The 24,130-nt window shown below is 38.7% G+C and overlaps 2 protein-coding genes and 1 long non-coding RNA gene across 4 annotated transcripts; 1 reads left to right on the top strand and 2 right to left on the bottom strand.

The window, feature by feature from the left end:
* Positions 1–13: 13 nt before the first annotated feature.
* On the bottom strand, positions 14–5,574 carry LOC134223466 (uncharacterized). Of its 2 annotated transcripts, XM_062702610.1 has the most exons (4): positions 5,450–5,574; positions 4,571–5,078; positions 3,167–4,455; positions 14–672 (listed from the first exon to the last, which is right to left on the bottom strand). In XM_062702610.1, the coding sequence occupies exons 3-4, from the start codon at positions 4,452–4,454 to the stop codon at positions 590–592; spliced, it is 1,371 nt and encodes a 456-aa protein (XP_062558594.1). In that variant the 5' UTR covers position 4,455; positions 4,571–5,078; positions 5,450–5,574; the 3' UTR covers positions 14–589. The 2 variants fall into 2 exon arrangements, 1 of the variants encoding a protein (XP_062558594.1); XR_009982589.1 differs by lacking the exon at positions 3,167–4,455.
* Positions 5,575–11,191: 5,617 nt separating this feature from the next.
* LOC134223371 (5'-AMP-activated protein kinase catalytic subunit alpha-2) lies at positions 11,192–22,346 on the bottom strand. The gene is given in 7 exon segments (XM_062702509.1): positions 11,192–12,102; positions 12,104–12,309; positions 12,311–12,478; positions 21,660–21,825; positions 21,827–21,873; positions 21,875–22,114; positions 22,179–22,346. Coding segments are annotated over 6 exon segments (1,605 nt in total). The 5' UTR covers positions 22,100–22,114; positions 22,179–22,346; the 3' UTR covers positions 11,192–11,309.
* On the top strand, positions 15,109–16,885 carry LOC134223372 (uncharacterized). The gene is made up of 3 exons (XR_009982550.1): positions 15,109–15,417; positions 15,485–16,064; positions 16,131–16,885. It is a non-coding gene; the product is annotated as an uncharacterized LOC134223372 (long non-coding RNA).
* Positions 22,347–24,130: the final 1,784 nt, after the last annotated feature.

Below are 24,130 nucleotides of genomic sequence, written 5' to 3' on the forward strand. Positions count from 1 at the left end.
AGACACAACTGTATAAGTCAACGAATAACCAGAAACTGATCTTTTATTTGTAGCTCTGACAAGCATACCATAAAATATCCCTTTTTGTTCTCTTTTCCTCTCTTACATATTTCACTCTTTATTTCTGAGCGCGCACTCTTCAGCACTACCACAACAACTCCTCCCTTATTTGAGAAATAAAACTAGCACTCGATATTTGAATAATCAAACCGACACATTTTCTGAATGCTACATCAATATTCACTCGAAAGTGAATTATCTAAATCAAATAGTTAGGCAAATAAATAAATTCATGAAAACAACCTAATATTTCTACTATTCCAATACAATTTCTGCCTAATAATATATAAAATCACGTTTCATCTTCTTCTTATAGTTTCTATTCGATCGCCTAGTTTTTGGCAACCTCTCTTCAGGCTCAGTATCAGGAACTAGATTGTCGAACAGATCTTCTCTGTATATGAACGACTCCGCCGGGAATCCGTAGAAGTCGGACTCGTGATCAGACATCCTTCCTTCCTCATCAAAGTCTTCTTCCCTTCTTCGCTTCTGAGAATTGCACCGATCGTTCTCATCTCGGAAAACGAACTTAGAGCTGATTCCCCGCTGAGTGTCGTCCGTGATCTTGAGCTGTTGTTTGTGCGCCGAAATTTGCCTTCCTCCCAGCGAAATCTGAAAAACATTCGCCGAAATACGTTTTAGAAATGTAGCTGGCAGCCACCGCCTTACGTCAGCTTTGTTAGTGTTTTTATAATAAATCAGATCACCGCATTTCAGATTAACAAACCGGTCATTAAAATTGTCAGTAGGTAAAATATCTGTATCAAAGGGTGTATCATCATGCATTTCAAGATTGTGTTTGTAGCTAGCCTTGGGATTAATCAAATCCAATAGTGTTTTTGGTTTGTATGAAAGGAGTCTCTCAGATGGAAAACGGTTGCCATCCTCTAAACAAGTGTTTCTGTAGTTTAGGAGAAAGTAAGATATCTGCAAATCCGTATCCAGTTTGTTGACATTTGGATCCAAAAGGAACTTTTTAAAAACATCCTTCACCAAACGAACCACACGTTCAGCTTGTCCGTTGCTTTGCGGATGGTATGGTGGACTTTTCAACATTTTGACTCAATGTTTTTCAAAAAAATTCACGGAATCTAGAGCGTTAAATGGCGGCCCTCCATCCGTGACCAGAACATCTGGTAAACCATATCTTACAAAAATGCTGAGAAAAACTTTAATGATGTTTTTGCAGTCCGTGCCATTCTTCATGTGCTCCAGCTCAATCCACTTTGTGTAGCTGTCCACCATCACTAAAAACGTCTTACGGTCAAAATGGAAAAAATCTGCGTGAACTCTACTGAACGGCTTGTTTGTTGGTATCCACTGTGTGCAGGGAGCTGGCCTGGTAAGTGGATTCATCTCGTTACAAGTTGTACATGATTTAACATAATCCTCCATGTCTTTGTTCATCCCAAACCAGTACACAGTTCTTCGAGCCAGCTGTTTTATTTTGTTTATGCCCGAATGGTTTCTGTGAAGCAGTTTCAAAATCTTTGATTTTAGTACCTCAGGTATGATCACGCGATCTTGGAATAACATACACCCCTCAACCATTTCAAGATCCTGATGATGTGAATAAACGTCTCTGAAACATTTTTCAATGCGTTCTGGCCAACCCTGGTGAAAGTACTCCACGATTTTTTCCAAAAATTCATCCTTCTTCGTTGCTCTGGCAACCTCCTTGTAATCCAAAGGGAACTCCTCCGTAAAGTTAAGGCTCTTGATATATTCTCGATCCAAGGCTTTGGGAACTGGCACCGCTAGTGGAAACCGGGAGCAGAAATCTGCGTTTGCCATTTTAGAGGACGGCCGATAAATTATTTCGTAATCGTATACAGACAACTCGAAAACATAGCGTTGCAGGCGAGTAATATAAATCTGATTCTTTCCTTCTTTGCCAAAAATTCCTATCAGCGGTTTGTGATCTGTGTATATGACAAACTTCATCCCAAATAGGAATTTATGGAATTTTTTTACTGCACACACAACTGCCAAGGCCTCTAAATGTAAAATGGGGTATTTCCTTTGTGCGTCATTGAGGCTAAAAGACGTGAAACAAACCGGCCTTTCTTCTCCATCTACAACGTGTGACATTACGCCCCTAAACCATAACTGGAAGCGTCAGTTGTTACCACTATAGGTTTCTTTGGGTCAAAATACTCCAACAGGCAAGGACGAAGGAGATAACTTTTGCAGTCTTTGAAAACCTTATCGCATTCGCCCGTCCATTCAAATTTTACATTCTTTTTCAGCAACGCATAAAAGCATCGTAATTTAGTAGAAAGATTGGGAATAAACTTGGAGTAATAGTTTATCAAACCTAAAAATGCTTTGAGTTCCGACGTATTCCCCGGAGCTTTTGCTTCACGAATGGTTTCAATTTTTTGTGGACATGGCAATAAACCCTTATCCGTCAAAATGTGTCCAAGATATGGTAAATCAGTTACAAAAAATTGGCATTTCTTTAAGTTGACTTTAATATTAGCCCTGGAAAGTCTTTCAAGAACTACGTAAAGGTTTTGTTTGCATTTCTCCAAATTTTCTCCCGAAATTAAAACGTCATCCAGATAACAAGAAACGTATTCCAAACCATGAAGGATTTGGTCCATTACCTTCTGGAAGATGGACGCACTAGAAGACGCTCCTTGCGGTAGGCGATTATAAACATATAAACCTTTTATGGTATTTATAACCATAAACTTTTTTGAGCGCTCTGATAAAAGAAGTTGTGTGTAAGCTCCTGCTAGATCAAGTGAGCAAAATATTTTAGATCCTGAACGAGAGGCAACAATGTCCTGGGCAACAGGCAATGGGTAAGTGTTTGGGATGATCACCTTATTGATTGAAACCTTACAATCGATGACTAAACGGATATTTTGATCTTTCTTAATCACAATAACCACCGGTGATGCCCATTCACTGGTTTCAATTGGTGAAATCACCCCATCTCTCTCTAAAGAATCCAAATGATCTATGACCTGTTGACGCAATCGTAATGGTACTCCATACGCCTTTCGGAAAATAGGTTTTTCTTCTTTCAATACTAGATCTCCTTCATACCCCACTATTGGAGTTGAAAAATCCCCGTCAAACACCTTTGCAAACTTACGCTTAATTTCGTCCATAAAATCTTCTTCTTCAAGCTTGTGAATGCTTTCGTCTTGTGCCGCTATTTTCAAAAATACATTTCTCCATTCTCCATAAAAGCAATCCATCCAGGTGCGACCCATTAATGGCACGAAATTGTTATCGCACCGAAGTACTATAAGATCAAGTTGCTGCCTCACTCCACCATGTTGAACCTTCACATCCATTCTTCCTAAAATGTGCAACCTCTTTCCATCTATCACGGCTAACTTTTTATTGCAAGGCCGAAGCTTGACGTGCTCAAAATATTTCAAATACATTTGTTCTGGAATAACAGTTTCAGCCGAACCGCAGTCAATTTCCATTTTAATTCTGTTCTTCTCAATCAAAACCTCTACCAAACATGGCTCATTCACGCGTTTTACCGAAGAGATCATCATGCAGGGTAAATCGATTTCGTCATCGTCATCTGACTTCGACACTCTCTTAAAATTGCCCGATGAACCTTCAAATTTAGGTTTAGGAGAATCCAAAAACTTTACATCTGCCTGAAATTTGTCTCTACCGTGTAATTTGTAACAGAATTTTCTAGTGTGGCCTTTCCTCTTACAGAAAGAGCACAAATAAAACGGTTTATTGGAGTCGTATTTCCTATCAGCATAACTTCCTAACCGTTTTCGGGGCGAAAATGACACGCTACGGTTTCTATCTTGGTATCTCTGCCTCGATCGTGAACGAACCTCCTTTCTTCCTAAGCGAGCAATTATCGACACATTGTTTTCATCATTGTCTTTCAGCACACTAGTTCTGTTGTTGGAGATTTCATGACTCAAAATAAGCTTCTCCGCTCTAGCAGCGGACAAGTCATCCTCATCACATAGCTTTTTCTGAAGATCCCGGTTGTAAACACCTATAACTAGCAGATCACGAATTGCCCTGTCTTTAAATGTGCCAAACCCACACTGCTCAGCAAGAACTTTAACTGCTATTACAAAATCTTCAGATTTTTCACTTCTGCCCTGCCTTCTACTCCAGAACTTATAGCTGTGTATTACCTCTGAATCGCATTTATCAAATCGTTTCTTAAGTGCTTCTATTATCTGCTGATAAGTTAGGTTTTTCACTTCTGCACCCGGGAAAAGCTTTTTTATTTCTGAAAAAACTGTGACTCCACAAACCGCTAAAAATGAGGTTTTATACTTTGTTTCTGGCACATTATTATTTAAAAAAACATACTCCAGCTGCTCAACATACTGAGCAAATGGAATTGAGCTGGGCAGATAGGGTTCAACTGTGGTCGACACCGACATTCTTTATTCAAATTTAATCCAAGAAAATAAAACAAAATAGGTATATCAATATAAATTTGAAAACAAAATTGTTTCTAGGTTTCTGACGAAAAAAAAGCAAAACAAAAATTACGTACCTGTTGTACTTGTCGAAACTCACCACTCAGGTAATCAAATTCAACGGCAATAATATGGGAGACACTCGGGATACAAAATAAACTTTGGTAAAGCTCAAAACCAGCACACTGCAGCAACCATAATCGACATCAGCAAGCAACAGCAATAACGCCGAGAAATACTTCATCCACTCAGCCAACACCAATCTTCCTTCGTAGATCTCAGGCGACCAGCTTATCGTCGATTAAATATAGACAAAAGATGCACTTCTGAGATTCTCACTGCATACACCGATGATCAGTTTGGGGATATTAGTGTTGGTATTCGCAAAATGGTTCAGTAATCGTAGCCTCACTTTCCTTCTACCACTTCAAATGTTGACACTCACACATGCATACACCTTCCATGCAATAGGTGACGTGAGTGAACGGCAAACTGGTGAGCAGACAAATGAGTAGATGAGCACTGAGCTGCTTCTCACTTTCGGCGGTGCTGATCGTCGATACGATGATAAAGTATTTCGGTACACTGCACAAATACAAATGAGAAAAATAAAGAAACACGAAACGGTGAGAAAAAGCCAAAATGAAAGGTAGTCACTTTTTTTTTGGAAATGGCTCAAGGCAGGTAAAAAAAATGTCTTCCTCCGAGATTTCTCTGCCAATTTCTATATAAAAAGATTGTCAAATACAATGTGGTATTGTTTTTTTTTTATCTGCATTCACAATGGTCGATCCAAAATGTTGTCTTATTCACACAAAAACTCACTACAGGCGGTATAGAATTATCTTAAGAAAATGAACAAAGAAACCGCCAAACAAAAGAACAATACCACAAAAGCGCTATTTGCCTCCTAGCTAATCCCAGGGAAAAACGTGAAGTAATCAATTTCAACTTACGCTAGGATTGTAGGGCGAAAATTACCATGCAATTACACGCGATAGCACTTGCAAAATTTTCGTTCACTTTATTCGATTTTATACTCGTCGCCACTGTATTAATCTGGACTTATTTAAAAGCAAGGCGGAGCAGCATCGATTGGACTGTAAAACTTAATCACAGATGGACAGATGGAATCTCTCTTGATGTTATAAAAAAAAACACAACTGTATAAGTCAACGAATAACCAGAAACTGATCTTTTATTTGTAGCTCTGACAAGCATACCATAAAATATCCCTTTTTGTTCTCTTTTCCTCTCTTACATATTTCACTCTTTATTTCTGAGCGCACTCTTCAGCACTACCACAACAAGAACTCTACTTATTATTTTCCATGTAGTGGCTTTATTTGCTTCCTAGTAACACCCCAGATGAATTTGAGCCATACAAAATTTGAAATGTCAATTTGAGAACAGTTTTTTTTACGAACAAATCGTAAAATTTCGAATGGAAGAAGGATTTTCAGTTATAATTCGTTAAAAAACGACAAACATAAATTTTTTCCCGTTGGTATTCATTATTTTGAATCTCCTGTGTTAAATTATTACTTGATTAGGGTGAAAAAAGCTTTACCTTTCTGTATATTTGGTTTTTGGATTTTTGACGAAATTGCGTTTTTTTCCCAAGGGGGACCCTTGGGAACAAAAGTGCAAAAAAATTTGTTTTCACTTGTAATGCGTTTTTCGACTAGGACTCTTCACCAAAAAAAAAAAATAACGTGCCTTGATTTGACTGGTTCTACGTAAAACCTAATTTTTAAAAATCTTTTATTTATTTTTTTGTTGCCTGTTTTCCCGCTTGCCGGGCAGTGGCAACTATATTGCCACCAATGTTGTCCCGCTAGACGAGCAGTGGCAACTATATTGCCACCAATTTTTCAATGTTTCTGAACTGTTTAATGTATAACAAACGTACATTTGAGTTTAATACCATGTCAACATTGTGTCCTATTGTTGTTTTTGTTATTTTATTGTTTAGATTCGTCTGCCTTATAAAGGGTTAAAAGGCACAAAAGCCTCTTCCACGGCACGGCGATCAATCCCGATAATATCGATATCGTCCGCAAATCCCAGGAGCATATGCGATCTTGTGATAATGGTACCGCTTCTTTGCACACCAGCTCTCCTAATCGCTCCCTCGAGCGCTATATTGAACAGTAGATTCGAGAATGCATCACCCTACTTTAATCCATCTAAGGTAACAAATGACGTCGATATTTCATCCGCAACCCTTACACTTGATTTCGATCCGTCAAACGTTATACGAAGCAGCCATATCAGTTCCGCCGGAAAACCACATTCAAGCATAATTTGCCATAATTCATTCCGTTTCACTTAATCATACGGAGTAAAATGTTGTAAATGTAGCTTTTCATTTTTCTCGCAATTTATACGGACATTTTAAAATCACCGCCATATACTTTGCCATGAACGATTTTGTTGTTTCTCACCATCGCATGTCTTCATCTTTTTGCCTCTCAAATTCGTCAATTGTCAGTCTGACAATTGTCTTTCGCGCGTGACAGACGTTTCCCCACACAGTTTACGTACACTCTGAAAAATCTTCACGTCATGTTTACCTGAAAACAAATGTGGTTCTCATCCACCACACTTTTTACGTAAGAGTGACCTGAATGGCATGTAACCTGAACAAAACTTAGCTTCGGTGAGTTACGTGATTTATCAGGTGAATCTGACTGGATTTTCCAGTACTAATGACGTGAAGTTTGAAAGAAGTTACGTGTTTGATCAGGTGAACCTTACGTGATTGCTACGTCACGTTGCTGGTTACGTGAACTTTTAGTGAAAGCTACATGATATCAGGTATGCTTTGAAATATATTACAAAATTGTTTTTTTTTTTAAATGAATGCATAATAAGTTAGTAACTGCCAGCAGCCGTAAATAGGAAACCTCTTCACGTTGCTGATGCGCTTGATGCGTTGAAATGCATTTGATGCAAAATGATGTCTCTAATATTAGACAAGGAATGCTGTCATTCGGCAATTGCACTTCGGAGTTATCGCTAAAACACTGTTGGAGAACAAATCAACGAATGTCGAATGAAATTTATCAGATTTGGACAGCAATGTTGAAACTAGATTCTTTCACGAACATTGCTGCTATTTCCGATGTTGAACCAATCAAAAGGTAGTCCATCCTTGGACGTTGAAATCTGAAATAAATTTTTTATGCTAACGCTACCGAAAAACTGTAGTTCTAGACTTCATGTAGCTTAAACTTCTTCCAAATCACTTTTCTATGAATCTTCTAAATTTCATGCGACTTCCGTTGATATTTTTTCCAAGGAGGTTCGGAAAATTCTCGCCTAGTTGCACCTAAAATATCCTTTACCTCTGCGAAGCCTAACTATGTTTAGGTTATGTATAATTCATTCTTACGTGATTGTCAAGTCACTTCCACGTGAAAAGTATGGTGGATGATAACCACGTTTGTTTTCAGGTAAATCTGACGTGAAGATTGTTTACAATGCTGGTTTTCCGTAAATGCCGAAGTTGCAATCACACTAACACAATCTCACTTAAGTTGTTTACGAGTACATACAAACATATTCACCAAGATTTTTAGTAAAAGTTACGTGAATTTCAGGTGAACATTACCAACGTCACGTAACAATCGTCATTTGTTCAAGACAGTTCAGTTACGTGATTTTTCACGTGAATATGACGTGATGATTATTTAGAGTGTAGTTAATCTACATAATTTCGTGTATCTAGTGACGAAAATAAAGTGTCATTCAGCGTTATATGTCGCACAGGAAGAACACCATTGTCGTGGATTTCCCGAGACGCCCTAAGAGTGGTGCGAATGATACTAGAAAAAGCAATACCATCTCGTATCGTTATCGATGACGAGCCCACGCTTGTAACTGGACAAAAACCAAACCAATCCCGAATGAGTCCTCCAGCAGCGGCGGTTTCAAATTCTTCGTCTTAAAAACAACACAATAGCGGCCCTCCGCCGATGCAAGCGGAAGCAAAGACGACGACTATGAGGACGGTGGAAAAAAACAACAACGACACTGACGGTGATAGTGATGAACAAACTGATAACGGCAAAGAGTCTGGTACTGGAGTCAGTGCGAAGAGGCAATTGTCTACTACATCGGCAACAACAAGCGATATTCAAGAGGAAAAGAATCCGCAAATTTCATATTATTTGTCCATTTCGAAACATGTGCTGTGCATATGCACAACCAAGATATTTAACAAAAAAATGGTTTTCGTACGGCCGAGTTGCAGAATAATATGCAATTAATTGTAATCAAGTGACGGTCTTTTACCGTCATTAGTCGTCTGAGTACACGCGACCGCACACGTAAGGCAATCAAACTCATCAAATGCTTTAGCCAAGCAAGCCTTTGGCACAGCAGAGTGCGATTGATTCGCATTCTATATCAGTCCACCCAGCCTGTTGTTGGGGGCATGGAGTGCGATCCTTTCGTTTATAAACAATGTGCACTCGCTTGACTGTGGATATACAACAGTAAAGCATATGTGGAGATTGGACAAATCAAGCATCCGAAAGATATTCAATTTGCAAAAAAGAGAGCTAACCGCGGTGGAGGTTGGTAGGTACTCGGATTCTGATGGCTTTTCCGCAAACGTGACCTTTAAGTGGTCTTGTTGTGTAGGGGTTATCACGCCTATCTAGAGAGTAGGAGGTTGAGGGTTCGAGTCCCTCCAAGACACGTGGATATACCATATCAATTTGTCCATTTCGAAACATGTGCTGTGCATTTGAACAGCCAAGATATTTAACAAAAAAACAAATTCTATTCAGAATGGATTGTATTTTATTATTGTGAAATATTATCCCATGAGATGAGCCAGCCGCGGGCTGAAAATCTAAAAATTAAAAAATAAAAGTGTTGTTTAAGTATGTTATTATTTGGGGAAAAAATAAACTTAGTTTGAGTTTTATATTCTTTGTAACAAATATTTTCACATTATATTTTGAGTGGAAAATTATTAGGAATGCAACTAAAAAGCACTGGTTACGGAATTTCACGAGATTTAGCAGCTGATGGGAGCAGGAATGTATATAAACCATCGTAAAGTTATGTAGAGTATCGCGCATTTGTGCTCCCTCATGCAGCATGGAAAGAGAAATTCGAAGAGCGGGACGTGTTTGACAGCCAAGTAACTGCAAAATAATTTTGTTTATGGCAGTTATTTTAAAATATCCCTCTACTCGTTCGAGCGAGTAGTGATTAGTTAATAATATTTGTCGATGGCGCAGTTGTCGAGATGGTATGTAGAAATTTATTTTCGATAAAATATTGGTTGCATCAATACGCTGCAAAACTATATCGTTAACAAAACAAACCATTGCAATTTCTCGACGCTCTTTCAAAGTTTGTATGTTTATAAGCTTCCAACCTAATTTACGAAGAGCAAATAATAGGAAAAAGTGGCTCTATCCGCAGCACCCAGGTTAGATGTATTTATATGATATTAGCTGATCGTGAGATATAAAATCTAGGATTTTTTTTCAGATAGGTTTAATTGATTCTGACATTTATTTTTGGAATGGCGATTATGCAGTTCATTCAAACTATTTTGGTAAACTAAGGCTCGATGCGCACGTAGCGTCTTTTCAACGCCGGGTGCACATGGCGTTATTAGGGCGCATGTGTGTATCGGGAAAAGCCCAACAGAAAGAATATTTTGCGTTCTGTCTGGTTGTAACGTCAGTTGAACGAAATATGCTGTTTTTGAGTCGAATGATTTCCTGGGGATAGTATATTCTGGCATTTTTGGGATATGATATATACTATAGATAGTGGAATATATAAATGAGCGAAGATAAATCCTCTGTCTCCAAACGAACTGTCAAACGTGTCTCCAAACGAGCATGACGTCACGATTTCAATGGAAACGTTAAGGGCTGTGACGTCATATGCGCGTGTGCACGGGCAAAAAAATCGACTCAACCATGCTTTCGCTCATCTATAGATTCTACTATCTATAATATATACCTGTGTTCAGAATAATAGCAGCGGCGGCCGTTTTTCATATAAAATTCCCTACTTTGACAAGTTGTAGCTTTGTTCTCCGATGACCGATAGGGCTGAAATTTTGGAAGAAAACTAGTACAAATATTTGGAAGTTTTCATATGTTTAATTAAGGTGTACAACCTGACAATTGGCCCTGCGAGCTTCTTATTTGGAGGTAACAAAATTCGTATGAAGTGGACATATAGCGTTTTTGTTACATCTTAATATACAGGAAAAGCGAAAATAAGATTGAGTTTTCATGCATGCATGCCGTTGAAGCGAATGTTAAATTGAAAAAAATATTATCAGATGTCGCTCTTGATAGATAGAAAATATTTGATTACTAAGTTTTCTAGTACCTACTATAGATAGGAATATAACCTAATTAATCCACCCAGCGGTGATGGCATTTTTCTCGTGGACGGTGATATTTGTTTTAAAGATCATCACCCTTATTCTTGTTTACGTACGAACGCGCTTTCGAACGAAAGCTGATGCGCATTCTCGTTTACGCCAGCAAAATCAAATGGGGAAACGATTCGAACGAACTGCATTCGTTCGAAAGTTTCGTTCGTCCGTAAACAAGAATAGGGGTGCATAGCAATACTTCACCACATCATCAGATCCTTGATACTCATATGGGCATCTTCAACATAATAAAATAATCTACACATACCCAGTATTTATGCATGCAATGGCAACTTTATTGATTATTCGTAATCATCATATAGATAAAATAAACTTTGGATACTGATCTATTAACAAATGGCATTCGCCAGAAATCATCCGTTAGTGGGTATCTAACGGGCTAATTGGATAATTAGTGCGGCACACATTTCGAAGAACTCCATCGTATGATGTCCGGTCGGCTGATTCGGTATGCCCATTCCACCAAAGCCAACGGGAGGAGGCGGAGTAAGGCTTTCCATGATCACATCGTCGCCCTGTTCTACTTCGTCGTTGGTAAGAGATTTAAAGTCCAGCAGATAGCTTTTGGTGTCGACTTGGTACAGTTGAAGTGACATTTTCACGTACTTGTCATTACGCGAGTTGTACTTGCGAACGCGCACGTGATAAGGGTTGATTATTTTCCATTCGAAGTCAAGAGCCTTCATTGCTCGGTACACTTCCAGCATGATATCGTTGGGTTTCGATTGTGAACGGATACCCAAATGCCATTTAGCTCGTTTTACCGGTGTGCCGCGGTGTTTGTCAATCGGTATGGCCGTCGCTGTAATGTTCGGTGATGGAATTGGAGCACTGCCAGTGGTGGCTGGTCTCTCCCTTAGAGGAGCAATCCTTTCCGGATGAATAGAAGGTGACTTGAAAGGCTCGTTTACCGGAGTGTGCCTTTCCGGTTGAACCGGCGGAGCAGGTGGAGGGCTAACCGCAACATAGAAATCCTTTAATTCAGCTTTTGCTGCTTCATCAGCAATACGTTTGTTATCAATTATCAGGTGGTAAGCAATGGCTAATTGATCATGTGGATCGCCACTTAGTAGAGCATTGTGTACTTCTTGTTCCTTTACACCAAATTTCTCGCATACTTCCGCCACTGTATGTGTACCGATGACGCTGCTATCTTGTCCCACCGGAGGAAAACTAATACGCCGGCAGATTCTTCAGGAACCATTCGTGCTTTTTGATTTCCTCAACAGTAGCTCTTTTCAATGGGTCCACCTGTAGCATTTGACAGAGCAAACTCACCACCTGCTTGTTCAGATATTCCGGTATCGGAAAAATTCCAGATTTGATTTTCCTAAACGTGGGAACGTGTTCATCGTCGAATGGGAGGGTCCCAAAGGCAAAGCAAAGCGTACAAAATAACTCCGCACGACCAGATGTCCACTTCTGGACCAGCGTACAGTTTACCTGATATGACCTCCGGAGCTGCATAGTTTGGTGAGCCACACGATGTCCGCAAAAACTCTCCATCAAGCATCATGTTGGAAAGCCCAAAGTCGGCAATCTAATAAAAAGAGACAAATAGGAATTTTGAATATCACATTGATAACACGGTCGCAGAATTGCCAATCATTAGTCATAAAATTCGAAAGTTGTACATACTGACGAATTCATGAATACAAGAACACCCGCAAGCACAACAGAATAATAAACTATAGATAGAGCGTAAACAACGTGGTTTCATCGGAAGCAGCCAATCACCGCAAGGAGGTGCAAGATAAAATTTAATTATATTCTCAATCCAGTTGAAAACCGGAATTGGGGGATAGCGAAGTTGGATTTTTCTCACAATCCGTACGTTAAACTTAACTTCGGAAGTGGTGCGCTGTTTTCATATCGAGAAGCTAACTTCGCTAGCACCCAATTTCCGGTTTCAACTGGATTGAGTATACCATTTCTACTCAAAATTGAGTCGAATCCGACTCATTTTCATTAAAAACGGGACAACTCAAAATTTGAGTAAAAGATACTACTTCAATAAAATGATGATTTCGCGAAAGTTAAGCTTGGCCTTCCATCAATTTTTAATACGACAGATGCGAATCAAGTTTATCTATCTATCTAAGTGCATTTTACGACAAACAGACTCCTAGTTTAAGTGCAATCATCATTTTATTGAAGTAGTATCTTTTACTCAAATTTTGAGTTGTCCCGTTTTTAATGAAAATGAGTCGGATTCGACTCAATTTTGAGTAGTTCATTTTTAGCGTGCTGCCTTTCTCGCATTTAGCCAAGACACCAACCCTATGTGGCGCTTACATAGTTCGATTCCATTTTCTTAATAACTTTTGAACGCAATGGTCGATTGTTATCAAATTCAATAGTGATCAACTACACTCAGAAATGAAAGTAATCTAAGAAAGGTTTGAAGTTAAACTTATTTGTCATTTCTGAGAGATATACAAGCTTTGGTTTAAAATATATACTATATATTATTTTAATTTAAACTAAGTGTGATTAATGTAAGAATATATGTTTCTTCGCATTCTTTTTACCCTTCTTACATCCTAAGAAGGGTATAAAGATCGCTTGAAAAACCGACTTTTTATCCGAGGCTCGGAGACCGAAGTCGTATATACCAATCAACTCAGCTCGACGAACTGAGCATATGTATGTATGTGTGTGTGTGTGTGTGTGCGTGTGTGCGTATGTGTGTGCGTTACAAAAATCTCACATCAAGATCTCAGCCGTCCGTGGACCGATTTGCACGATTTTAACACTAAACGAAAGCTATGACTTTGTCATTGTACGAGTTCAATTTTTTTTGCAATCGGACATTTGGTTCCAGAGATATGTGAGAAATACGAACATGAAGTGTATTTTCAGAAAACTAACAAAATAATGTCACATAAATTCTCAGCCGTCTGTAAACCAATTTGCATGATTTTATCTTTAAACGAAAGCTATGACTTTGCCATTGAACCCATTGTATTTTGTTTTTGCAATTAGACATTGGGTTCCGGAGATATCTCTGAAATACGAACATAAAGCATTAGACGTATCAACTTCACACATTGGTAAAATATGTCCCATCAAGATCTCAGTCGTCCTTAGACCGATTTGTGCGATTTTATCTTTAAACGAAAGCTATGTTCTTGTCATTGGACCCATTAATTTTTTTTCTGCAATCGGAAATTCGGTTTCAGAGATATCTGTGAAATACGAATATGAGACATATTTTCAGACTACTAATGAAAAATTGTCACACCAATATCTCAGCCGTCTATGACCCGATTTGAACTCTTTTGGGCTTAAACAGAAGCTGTAATATTGCCAAATCAAATCTGCAGTCTTTTTGTATTTTTTCAAAATTGTTAAATTTCCAGAAATATCCTTTTTACCCTTCTTACATCCTAAGAAGGGTATAAAGATCGCTTGAAAAACCGACTTTTTATCCGAGGCTCGGAGACCGAAGTCGTATATACCAATCAACTCAGCTCGACGAACTGAGCATATGTATGTATGTGTGTGTGTGTGTGTGCGTGTGTGCGTATGTGTGTGCGTTACAAAAATCTCACATCAAGATCTCAGCCGTCCGTGGACCGATTTGCACGATTTTAACACTAAACGAAAGCTATGACTTTGTCATTGTACGAGTTCAATTTTTTTTGCAATCGGACATTTGGTTCCAGAGATATGTGAGAAATACGAACATGAAGTGTATTTTCAGAAAACTAACAAAATAATGTCACATAAATATCTCAGCCGTCTGTAAACCAATTTGCATGATTTTATCTTTAAACGAAAGCTATGACTTTGCCATTGAACCCATTGTATTTTGTTTTTGGAATTAGACATTGGGTTCCGGAGATATCTCTGAAATACGAACATAAAGCATTAGACGTATCAACTTCACACATTGGTAAAATATGTCCCATCAAGATCTCAGTCGTCCTTAGACCGATTTGTGCGATTTTATCTTTAAACGAAAGCTATGTTTTTGTCATTGGACCCATTAATTTTTTTTCTGCAATCGGAAATTCGGTTTCAGAGATATCTGTGAAATACGAATATGAGACATATTTTCAGACTACTAATGAAAAATTGTCACACCAATATCTCAGCCGTCTATGACCCGATTTGAACTCTTTTGGGCTTAAACAGAAGCTGTAATATTGCCATTTAGGGCGGCAAATCAAATCTGCAGTCTTTTTGTATTTTTTCAAAATTGTTAAATTTCCAGAAATATCCTTTTTTTATTTTGAAATCGATAAAAGCATGATAATATCAGTTATTTTATATTCAATTGAAGGTCATATGCATAGAAATTGTAATATGCACTGGGCACACACAACCATTCAAAAGTGTAAGAAGGGTTGCGTTCACTGTAGGTGGATTAAGTCGGGTTTTTGGATATTGTTATGATCTTCGCACGCGTAGTGAATTTTATTTGTTTCGTGTCATTACGTGTCATTAACCATTGAAACCAACAGCGACAAAAATGTGAGAAATTTAGCATATTGTAAAAGATGTGAATATATTCATTTTAATTGTTTTTTTTTTCTTCTAGATTCAATAACATGCAGAAGAGAAAATCATACTGCACCGTGTGAAATTCGGAAATTGTATGTGGAAGATGGTAAAGCATTCGAGCACGCCTTTCCGGAGGAAATTCCACGACGATTGACACGGAACAAAATAGCCATCTTCATCGTATCGTTCATCCGCTTCCACGAGTGCCGTAGCCCTCAAACAAATCGGCCGTTGAGACATCGAAGAGGACGGCTGGAAGTACAAACTCGTCGCAAAATACCAATCGGAATGCAGATTGTGAAATGTCCGTCCAACTCCGGCGTAACACCGATAAAAACCTAAATAGCAGTCACAAGCGGACGCAGGACGACGATGCTTTTACGGCGATCACAGAATCGGTAACGTTATATCAATGGTGAACTGCCAAATAACTGCGGTTAGGATGGGGGTTGACTGTAAGTTCAACGGGTATGCCATGCCGCTACTTTTCCAGTTTGCGAACTAAAGATTGGCAACGAAGTGAACTAACAGTTAGATGGAGTTAGGAGTCAGATGATGCCGAGGCTGTGGTCGTTACGAATTGGACGCGATGAAGACAAATGTGGTGCATGATGAACGTAAGTATCGAACTATTGTCCATAAACAAAAACAGACGCCTAATGGTAAATCAAAATTATTTTTAGCTCAGCGCCAGAGTCTCCATGAAGTCAACCCTGGTCTACGTTGCAGTGTTTCTTTTTACGAAAACGCCGACCCCTCAAGATGGGAAAATTTCTACCGTGGCGGAAATTCGTCCCTCCAGCCTGATGCTGACAAACTCCTCCGTTTCGTTTACGACGCTGCTGATTCTGACCATGGGAAGCTTTGCTCCATCAAGAAGCCTCGCAAGAAGCAGCGAATTAGTGTCCATACAAGAATAGAAATTAAGAACCTTGCATATAGTGCTTGACGATGTGATAGCAGGTCAATGCGTACCTCGGAAGATGGACTGCTGCATGTTTTCCTCATCGCTACGATAGTGTTCCATATGAATGATAGAAAATATTGGTTGTGCATTACATCACGAAGAATAAATAAAAATAATAATATATTTGTTTAGATTTGTACATAAATCATTTTACAAATAAAAAGAAAAAAAAGTAACATAACCTAAAAAATATGGATCATTATTTAGACGGCACAATTAAACCTAAAGAGTAATAAAGTCCATTTATACTAATCCTCGAATTTTTAAAAGTTATACTATGCCGGTATAGTCGAATCAAATACGAGCTTGGGGTCAACCAGGCGAATAGGCAATTAGTATGACTTTTAACCTATTAAGTATAAATTTATTTCTGAGTGTAGGGTTTGTCCTCCGTCGAATGCAACTTGTTGGGAGGAAATCAGTTAATAATTACTATATGAAAAAGTGGCTAATGTTTTTCGGTTTTCGTGTACACACACACATCCACACACACACACATACACACGGACAGACATTTGTTCAGCTCGACGAGCTGAGTCGATTGGTATATAACATCATGGGTCTGCGAGACTTCTATAAAAAAATTGATTTTGGAGTGAAATGATAGCCTTTCGGTACAACTTTGTTGTACGAGAAAAGCAAAAAGATGATATGGCTTTCCACAAGGTCAGCTGAACTGTTCGAGGATCTTGGGGCCTGATCATAAAATATAAGGCAAAATTGGGTAAACTTAGACCTCCTCTTGTAGCACCAATTTTTGCATGGATGATTTATTTTTTGTAGAAACCGTAACGCTTGAGATGTTCTTTTCCTCCCTATTAAGGTTACGTTATTTGTGAACTGCCCCAAATGAACCGTAATATTGAACCTGTAACCATGACGAACTGTCAAAGGGCTCGCTAAACTGATGTTATTTGCATAAATGTTCCTAAACTAACGAGAACTCTATACCCGCTCGTGAAAAGACGGTCTCGGCTGAATCCCAGCATCAAGTTATTGCTATACAAAACCATCTTCCGGCCTACGGTTGCGTATGGCTTCCCTGCCTGGTACAACTGTGCTCAAACTTACCGCAATAAATTACAAGTCAAGCAAAATCGCCTACTAAAAAGATGATACTAGATTTGAACTTCCTATTCCCAACGGATGAGTTACATACGCTTGCTGGTTTCAAAGACTGGCACCGAAGTTCCACCAAAGCTGTTCCTCCTCTACAAATTCATATCTACAAGAGAGGCCGAAATGTGATACTAGAATTAAGCTTTTTCTTTTCTCTTTTTGCCTTTATCGTATACTAAGTATACGTAAAGGCTATATGATCACTCCAAAACCAAACTTTTGATAGAAGGCTCGGACCCATAGTGTTATATACCAATCGACTCAGCTCGACGAATTGAGGTGATGTCTGTTTGTGTCAGGGCTGGTAGCGACCAATGCCGCTCAAAATAGTGACTTTAGTGACCAAAGCTGGCGAAAAAAGGGACCAAATAGTGACTTTCAGTTGCAGAAAAAGGGACCAAATAGTGACTTTTAGTTTCAGTTGCAAGTTTGATGAGACGAATTCAAGCGGAAAACAACTTTCACTCACCACAATCTCATAACGAACTCAGAAGAGAAACGAAAACCGTGCAAGCTAACTTTTATCTACTCAGTTACTAAGTGAAATTTTTTATCCCACGGAAACTAAATATCAGTCAATCAGTCAAAAGCAGGATTACTCAAAATTATTAGTAGTCCTGCTAGCAAATCAAATGTTTGCGCCACTGGAAGTGAACGAAACAAGGCTATAACTTGTAAGACCTGTGTTTCTTTCCCGAAAAATGAATTCTCGGTAAAAATCTGCGTGAAGGTATATTCTCTTCTCGTGAGAATGAGTGAAAACCAAGATCATTGGATTAGCTGAACACCTATTTAAGAAAGATGCAGATTTGTCATATGTGCCATAGAATTTTTTGGAATTGTTAGTGCAAAAAAACAACAGTAGGGTAAGGGAGGTATTTTGGACCGCTTTAGGAGATGGCCGAAAAATTTTTCGAATAAAAGTTAGATTTTGTAACAATGCTTGCTTAATTCCCTATGATACTACAAAGTGGTGAATGCTAGGTAGGATTTGTAGGTAAAAATGTTGTAAATCCCACCGAAAGAACCAAACTATCATAAATTCTGAAGATATGTAAGATTTAATTTTGGACCGCCTGTTTTTATTTTGGACCACCTATTGAACATATTTTGGACCACTCGAATAATTTTATGTTGCTTGCAAAGTTATGTTACTATTAGATTAAATTAGCGATCTCCAGCAATTTCGGCGTTTTCATCCTGAAAGTCCTTGTTAAGCAATGCATTTTTATAAGCTCTCAAAAGCTTAGAACAATATCTACCAGCTAAGGGTATTGAAACTTCACGGATTTATGATAGTCTGTAACTGTTGTTATTATTGATACATAATTGATTTTTTGGAGTGCTGTCAAAAGTCGAATTTGAAAATATTCGGAGGGTATTTTTCTTTCTCCAAGAACTTGCTTTCATGAAAGTAGAAAAGTGCTCCCTGAACTTTTAAATATTTTTCCTCCAAAAAACGCAGATTTTTCGACTTGCTGTGCATATTCATGAATGGTTTTTGCTATGGAATTCGACAGCGCATGTAATCTCAAAATTGGGGAGTCTTAATCCCCTTTAAATGATATCTACTCAATAATTTTTTTTGCGAGCGAACCCTTCATTACATCTATATCTGCAAAAAAATATTCGCTTTAGCACAATTTATATTTTCTTCAATTTTCTCGCCAATTTTATGTGTGACTAATGAGAGATCAAGTCTCCCCATATTGGGACAACAATTAAAAATCCAAATATCCTGAAATTGTAATGAAATGTAGGAATTTTTATCAGTAAAAACAATTTAGCATACTGATGGCTTTGTGCTGTGAAAAAAAATGATAGCAATTGGTCATTGTTGGGAGGAGTTGTTCAAATTTTTCGTGGTCGCTTAAAACATCTTCAGGAGGGACAAAACACAGTAAATAATAGAGTAAATAAGATTGTCAATCCAAAAAATAACTCGCCACATAACGATCATTTGTCTAGAGGATTTATTAGAAAAATACGCTCAAGTCTCCCAAGGGGTCAAGTCTCTCAAGGAATCAAGTCTCCCCACCTTCCCTTTCTGTAGAAAGTCTGATAGTTGCAGGCCTCCTACTAGCATGACCATATACCAATTTATAAATTCTGACGTAAAACACCTTCAATTAGCTACTGGTGAAATGCCAATAAGAGCAGCGAGTAAATGGCTAGTAAAAAGTTTCAGAGCAATCATTTTCCCAAGATCCGCCATGAACAAAGCATCATCCGACGGATACATAAAGCTTTATTCATAAATCTTAGTCAATAGTTTCAAAATAGTTGGAAATAGTGACTTTTTGCGAGAAAAAGTGACTTTAGTGACTTGAGGTAGAAAAAAGAGACTTTTTAGTGACTTGCCCGCAAAAAGTGACCAAGTCACTAAAAAGTGACCCGCTACCAGGCCTGTTGTGTGTGTACAAAATTTTGTAGACACACTTTTTGGAACTTAGCATTGGCCGAATTACTCGCAACAAGTTCCATTCGACTGAGAATCTTGTCCCATTGTTTGCTATTGAAAATTGGCCAGATTGGACTATGGGATCAGAAGTTATGGCCAAAATACTATTTTCTTTGCGCAAAACACGCTAAAAAGCACTCACTCATATTTTTTAGTATTTTTTTTTACACGAGAAAGGCACCAACACCGCTAGGTGGATTAATCAGGGTTTTTTCCTAAATAATTTTGAAGGTTTTTTGAATTCGACGAATCATGAAAAATGGAGCAACTTTGCAAAAATTTTGTATGGGATTTTTTTTACACGGCCGTGTAAAAAAAATCCGTGTAAAAACAGAATCGGGTGTATCTGGCTTGCGTTGTCCTTTACGCATTGCGGTTCAAATTGCTGCTTTAGTTACCTATGCGTCATCGAGCATTACCGAATCGTAGCAGGATACTACGCATTGTCGTTGGTTGAGTTGTGGTTGTTCACAATCTTGATCGCAGATCCGTCGGCCAGTTTCGTCATCTTGCAGAGTTTTGTGTATTGCGGTTGGCTCCTAACCTTTAGTACATAGGAAGTACTCCGATTTTCCTTGAAGGTACCAGCGATTGGTGCTTTTAGATACTTTTCTACCAAAATCCGTAGTAAGAAAGGACCTTGTGGCATCGAACCGAAGGTCGTTTCCGTTGTTTTTTACACTTTTTCTACCCCGAGGGCCGTGGTTCACTATTTGAGACCACCTCGAGAACTAATACACCCAAGTCTGTTGCACTCAATCGTGCACTGTTTTCCCAACTTCTATCGAAAATTTGTTCCGTGGGCCGTGAGCACTAAAACACTTGAATGATATGACTAGGCACAATGCTAGGCATAGACGAATGCTTCCACGCACTGAGTCCTGATTCAATAACGGACAAGGAAAAAGGTCCATTTAGCTATAATACAAATGCACAACATTGCATTACAAATTGAATTTAAAGTAATGTGGTAATACGCAAATAAACAACAGCAAAAAAGTCAGCTAGGACATTTTGAATTCCATTGTTAGTACATTGGTCATGTTAAATACTTTGGTCTTTTTGTGTTCGAAGATGTAACATATTGGAGAATTTGGTTTTCTTTCTCCTCAGCATGCTTTCCGACTATTAGTTAGCCGACGTGAATCATCGTCGTATGTTCACCAATAGCTGCTGTTGATTAACAGAGAAATTGTTCAAAATGAATTCATGCTAATCGAGTTTAGTGTTGCGTTTATACTAATCTACATGCTATACATGTACTTCGAACTTGCGTCCTAATATCTTTTTCTTCTATATACAAAAAAATGAATTTTTGTCTGTCTGAACCTTATAGATTCCAAAGCTAAGTGATCGGTTTAGGTTTAGTGATCGGCGTGAAAATTTATATACAGAGGTTTTTGGGACCGGGGAAAGTGTTCTTAAGATGGTTCGAGACCCCTCCCTCATTTAAAAAGGGGGGCTCCCATACAAATGAAACAGAAATTTCTGCCTCGAGAACTAAGCAGAGAATAAATCAATATTAGGCGAAACGAAGATCGTCGGGTCTGCTAGTTACCAATAAAGAAAACTTGACAAAAGATGTAGTGTAGGTAGATAGAATGGTATGCGTAGATATTATGAAGAAAATATGGTTTTTCATGCTAGCAGTATTAATTAGTCTACCTTAACGTGTCTGTTGTGATCCAGCAACAGATTTTCCGGTTTTAGATCGCGGTGCACAATCATGTGGCGATGGCAATAATCCACCCCGGAAATTATTTGCTGGAAGAATCGCCTGGTCTCCGATTCCTACAGTTTTCCATTGTTGACGATATCAAACAGCTCGTCCCGTCGGCGTCGATATCACCCGGTACAGCTTGATTATATGCGGATGGCGGATGCCGGAACAGCTTCAGGTTATGAATTTCCCGACGAATTTTCCCCACTACATCCAAACTCTTAATCTTCTGACGATTCAGGATTTTTACGGCCACTTTATGTTCGGTCAGTTGATGCTCGCCGATCTTAACCTTTCCGAAGGTTCCCGTTCCCAGGGTGGCCCCCAGAATGTAATGCCCTATTTTAACCAGCGGCTGGACCGTGGTTGTCCCTTTGTCAGCCATTGCGTCGCCCTTCAACTAGAAGCCAAGGAGATTTAATGATATGCTTGATATGTAACATGGGTATGAAGGTCACAATTACCTTAATAACAATTCAATTATGCTCAATCGGGTGCATGTATTACTGGCCTAGCATATTACTTCACTATGCCAAAATGTTGAAGGAAAACAAAAATCTAAACGAGGGTGTTCTTTTATTTTGAAAAAAAAATCTCACGCAGCCAGACTGTCACTGACGTACAATCATCATCATTCAAGGTTTACGAAAGCTTTTTATTGATTTTACCGATTTTACCATCACAAAGCTTTTTAGACCACTGCACGGAAAAATCTCTTGTTTTCTATAATTAATCTCGCTTAACTTTTCAAAAAGACCTAAGTAACATTTTTTTCATGAATCAATTTGAATACTGCAGTCAATAGCTTTCATGTTGTTCTGTTGATTGCGCTGTTCAAATTAAAGCCCCAAACGCAATACAACGGAACGGCGACGGAAACGGAAAATTTGACAGTTAGCCCATATATTTTCTGTCAAATTTGCCGTTTCCGTCGCCGTTCCGTTGTATTGCGTTTGGGGCTTAATTCATGAAAAACATGTTACTTAGGACCTTTTGAAAACTTAAGCGAGATTTCTTTTCAGAGAGAAAGAGACAAATTGTCACATGAACCAAGATTTTTTTATGTACAGGTTATCCGACTTGTCAATATCCCCAACTCAGCCCATCTTGGATTTTTGTATGGAATTTATGCTCGTTTGTTTACGTTTTGCACTGAAAAAGTATGTTTCTCCCCCGCGCTGGTTATTCCATCTACTGACGAAGTCGGATAACCTGTACATAAAAAAATCTTGACATGAACCATTGCGTTATGACGTCACAAGGTCACAAGACCCTTTTACCCGTGTTCAAATGGGGAGTGAAGTTTCATGAGGGCAATGTTTACATTTTTTCTATATGGAGTTTTTGGCTCGTGCAATCGTCTATGAACTGAAACTTTGGGGTGATCCGTAGTCTAAAAACTCAGTAAAATTTTACCGACTCCGGTAAAATAAAGTAGCTTTGTAGTATTGCCGATTTCACCAATTTGAAGAGTTAGTGCCCGAACACAATGTGAACGGCAATCCGACAGAACGGAACTGCGGCAGAACGGAATTGTTCTAAAACTGCCGTTGCCGTTCTGCCGTAGCCGCTTTGCCGCAAAACAACCCACAATGTGAACGGTTGTAAGTCGAGACTGGTAGTTCAAAATAGCCGCAAACAGTTTATTTTTGTAACATTTTTTCATCATTTTCACTCTTATTAGCATGATAAAAGAAGGGCATCATAACTAGCTATTTCTTATGGGCCAAACACCTCAGTGTGTACCCTCAGAAATAGAGCAAACCTGTAATAACACAAATTTGACAGTTAGCCCATATATTTTCTGTCAAATTTGCCGTTTCCGTCGCCGTTCCGTTGTATTGCGTTTGGGGCTTAATTCGCGCGCCTTACCGCACGGCTAAGGAGGGCCCCGTCGAGCATACGGAGGTTATATTGTCAGATTTTCTGGGTATGATACACTGCGCGGCGTTTGTAATGTTCCTAAATGGGTACTTGCACAAAACTTCACGCGGCGAGTGACTGTCGAAAGGTACGGTCGCGCCAAACGATACACCGCAATGCCATTCACCCATAAGAATCAAGTAAACGGGATGCAGAAAGCGTGGCGGTACCTTTCCTAAAGGGTACGCCGCGTGCAATTTTGACAAAATCAGGCCATACTAATCGAGTATAAACTGCACGTAAACGAACGTGGGGTCAACCAAGAGAAACGCAGTTAGCATAGATTTTCCTCAGAGTGTACACGGTTAGAAAAAAGTACCTAATTTTAGGTACTTTTTTTTCTCTTGCATCTCTCTCCCTCTTCCCTTTGTTGTCATAAAATGAGGAGCAAAACCACTCAACAAGGGCAGTAAAGTGGGGGAAACAACGTTAAGTAATCTCAGGTTTACAAAAGTTGATTTAAATTTACCTAACTAACGTATCCTATTTTTTT

Source organism: Armigeres subalbatus, chromosome 3 (genome assembly GCF_024139115.2).
Source record: "Armigeres subalbatus isolate Guangzhou_Male chromosome 3, GZ_Asu_2, whole genome shotgun sequence".
In the NCBI taxonomy this organism is placed as follows: domain Eukaryota; kingdom Metazoa; phylum Arthropoda; class Insecta; order Diptera; family Culicidae; genus Armigeres; species Armigeres subalbatus.

What these genes read in the sequence shown, in the direction of transcription:
- LOC134223466 (XM_062702610.1), bottom strand. Translation starts at nt 4,454, where the DNA reads ATGTCGGTGTCGACCACAGTTGAACCCTATCTGCCCAGCTCAATTCCA. An exon ending in TTTTATGGACGAAATTAAGC is followed by an intron (nt 673 to 3,166) that starts GTAAGTTTGCAA and finishes AATGTTTTTCAG; the next exon opens with ATTTCGCTGGGAGGAAGGCA.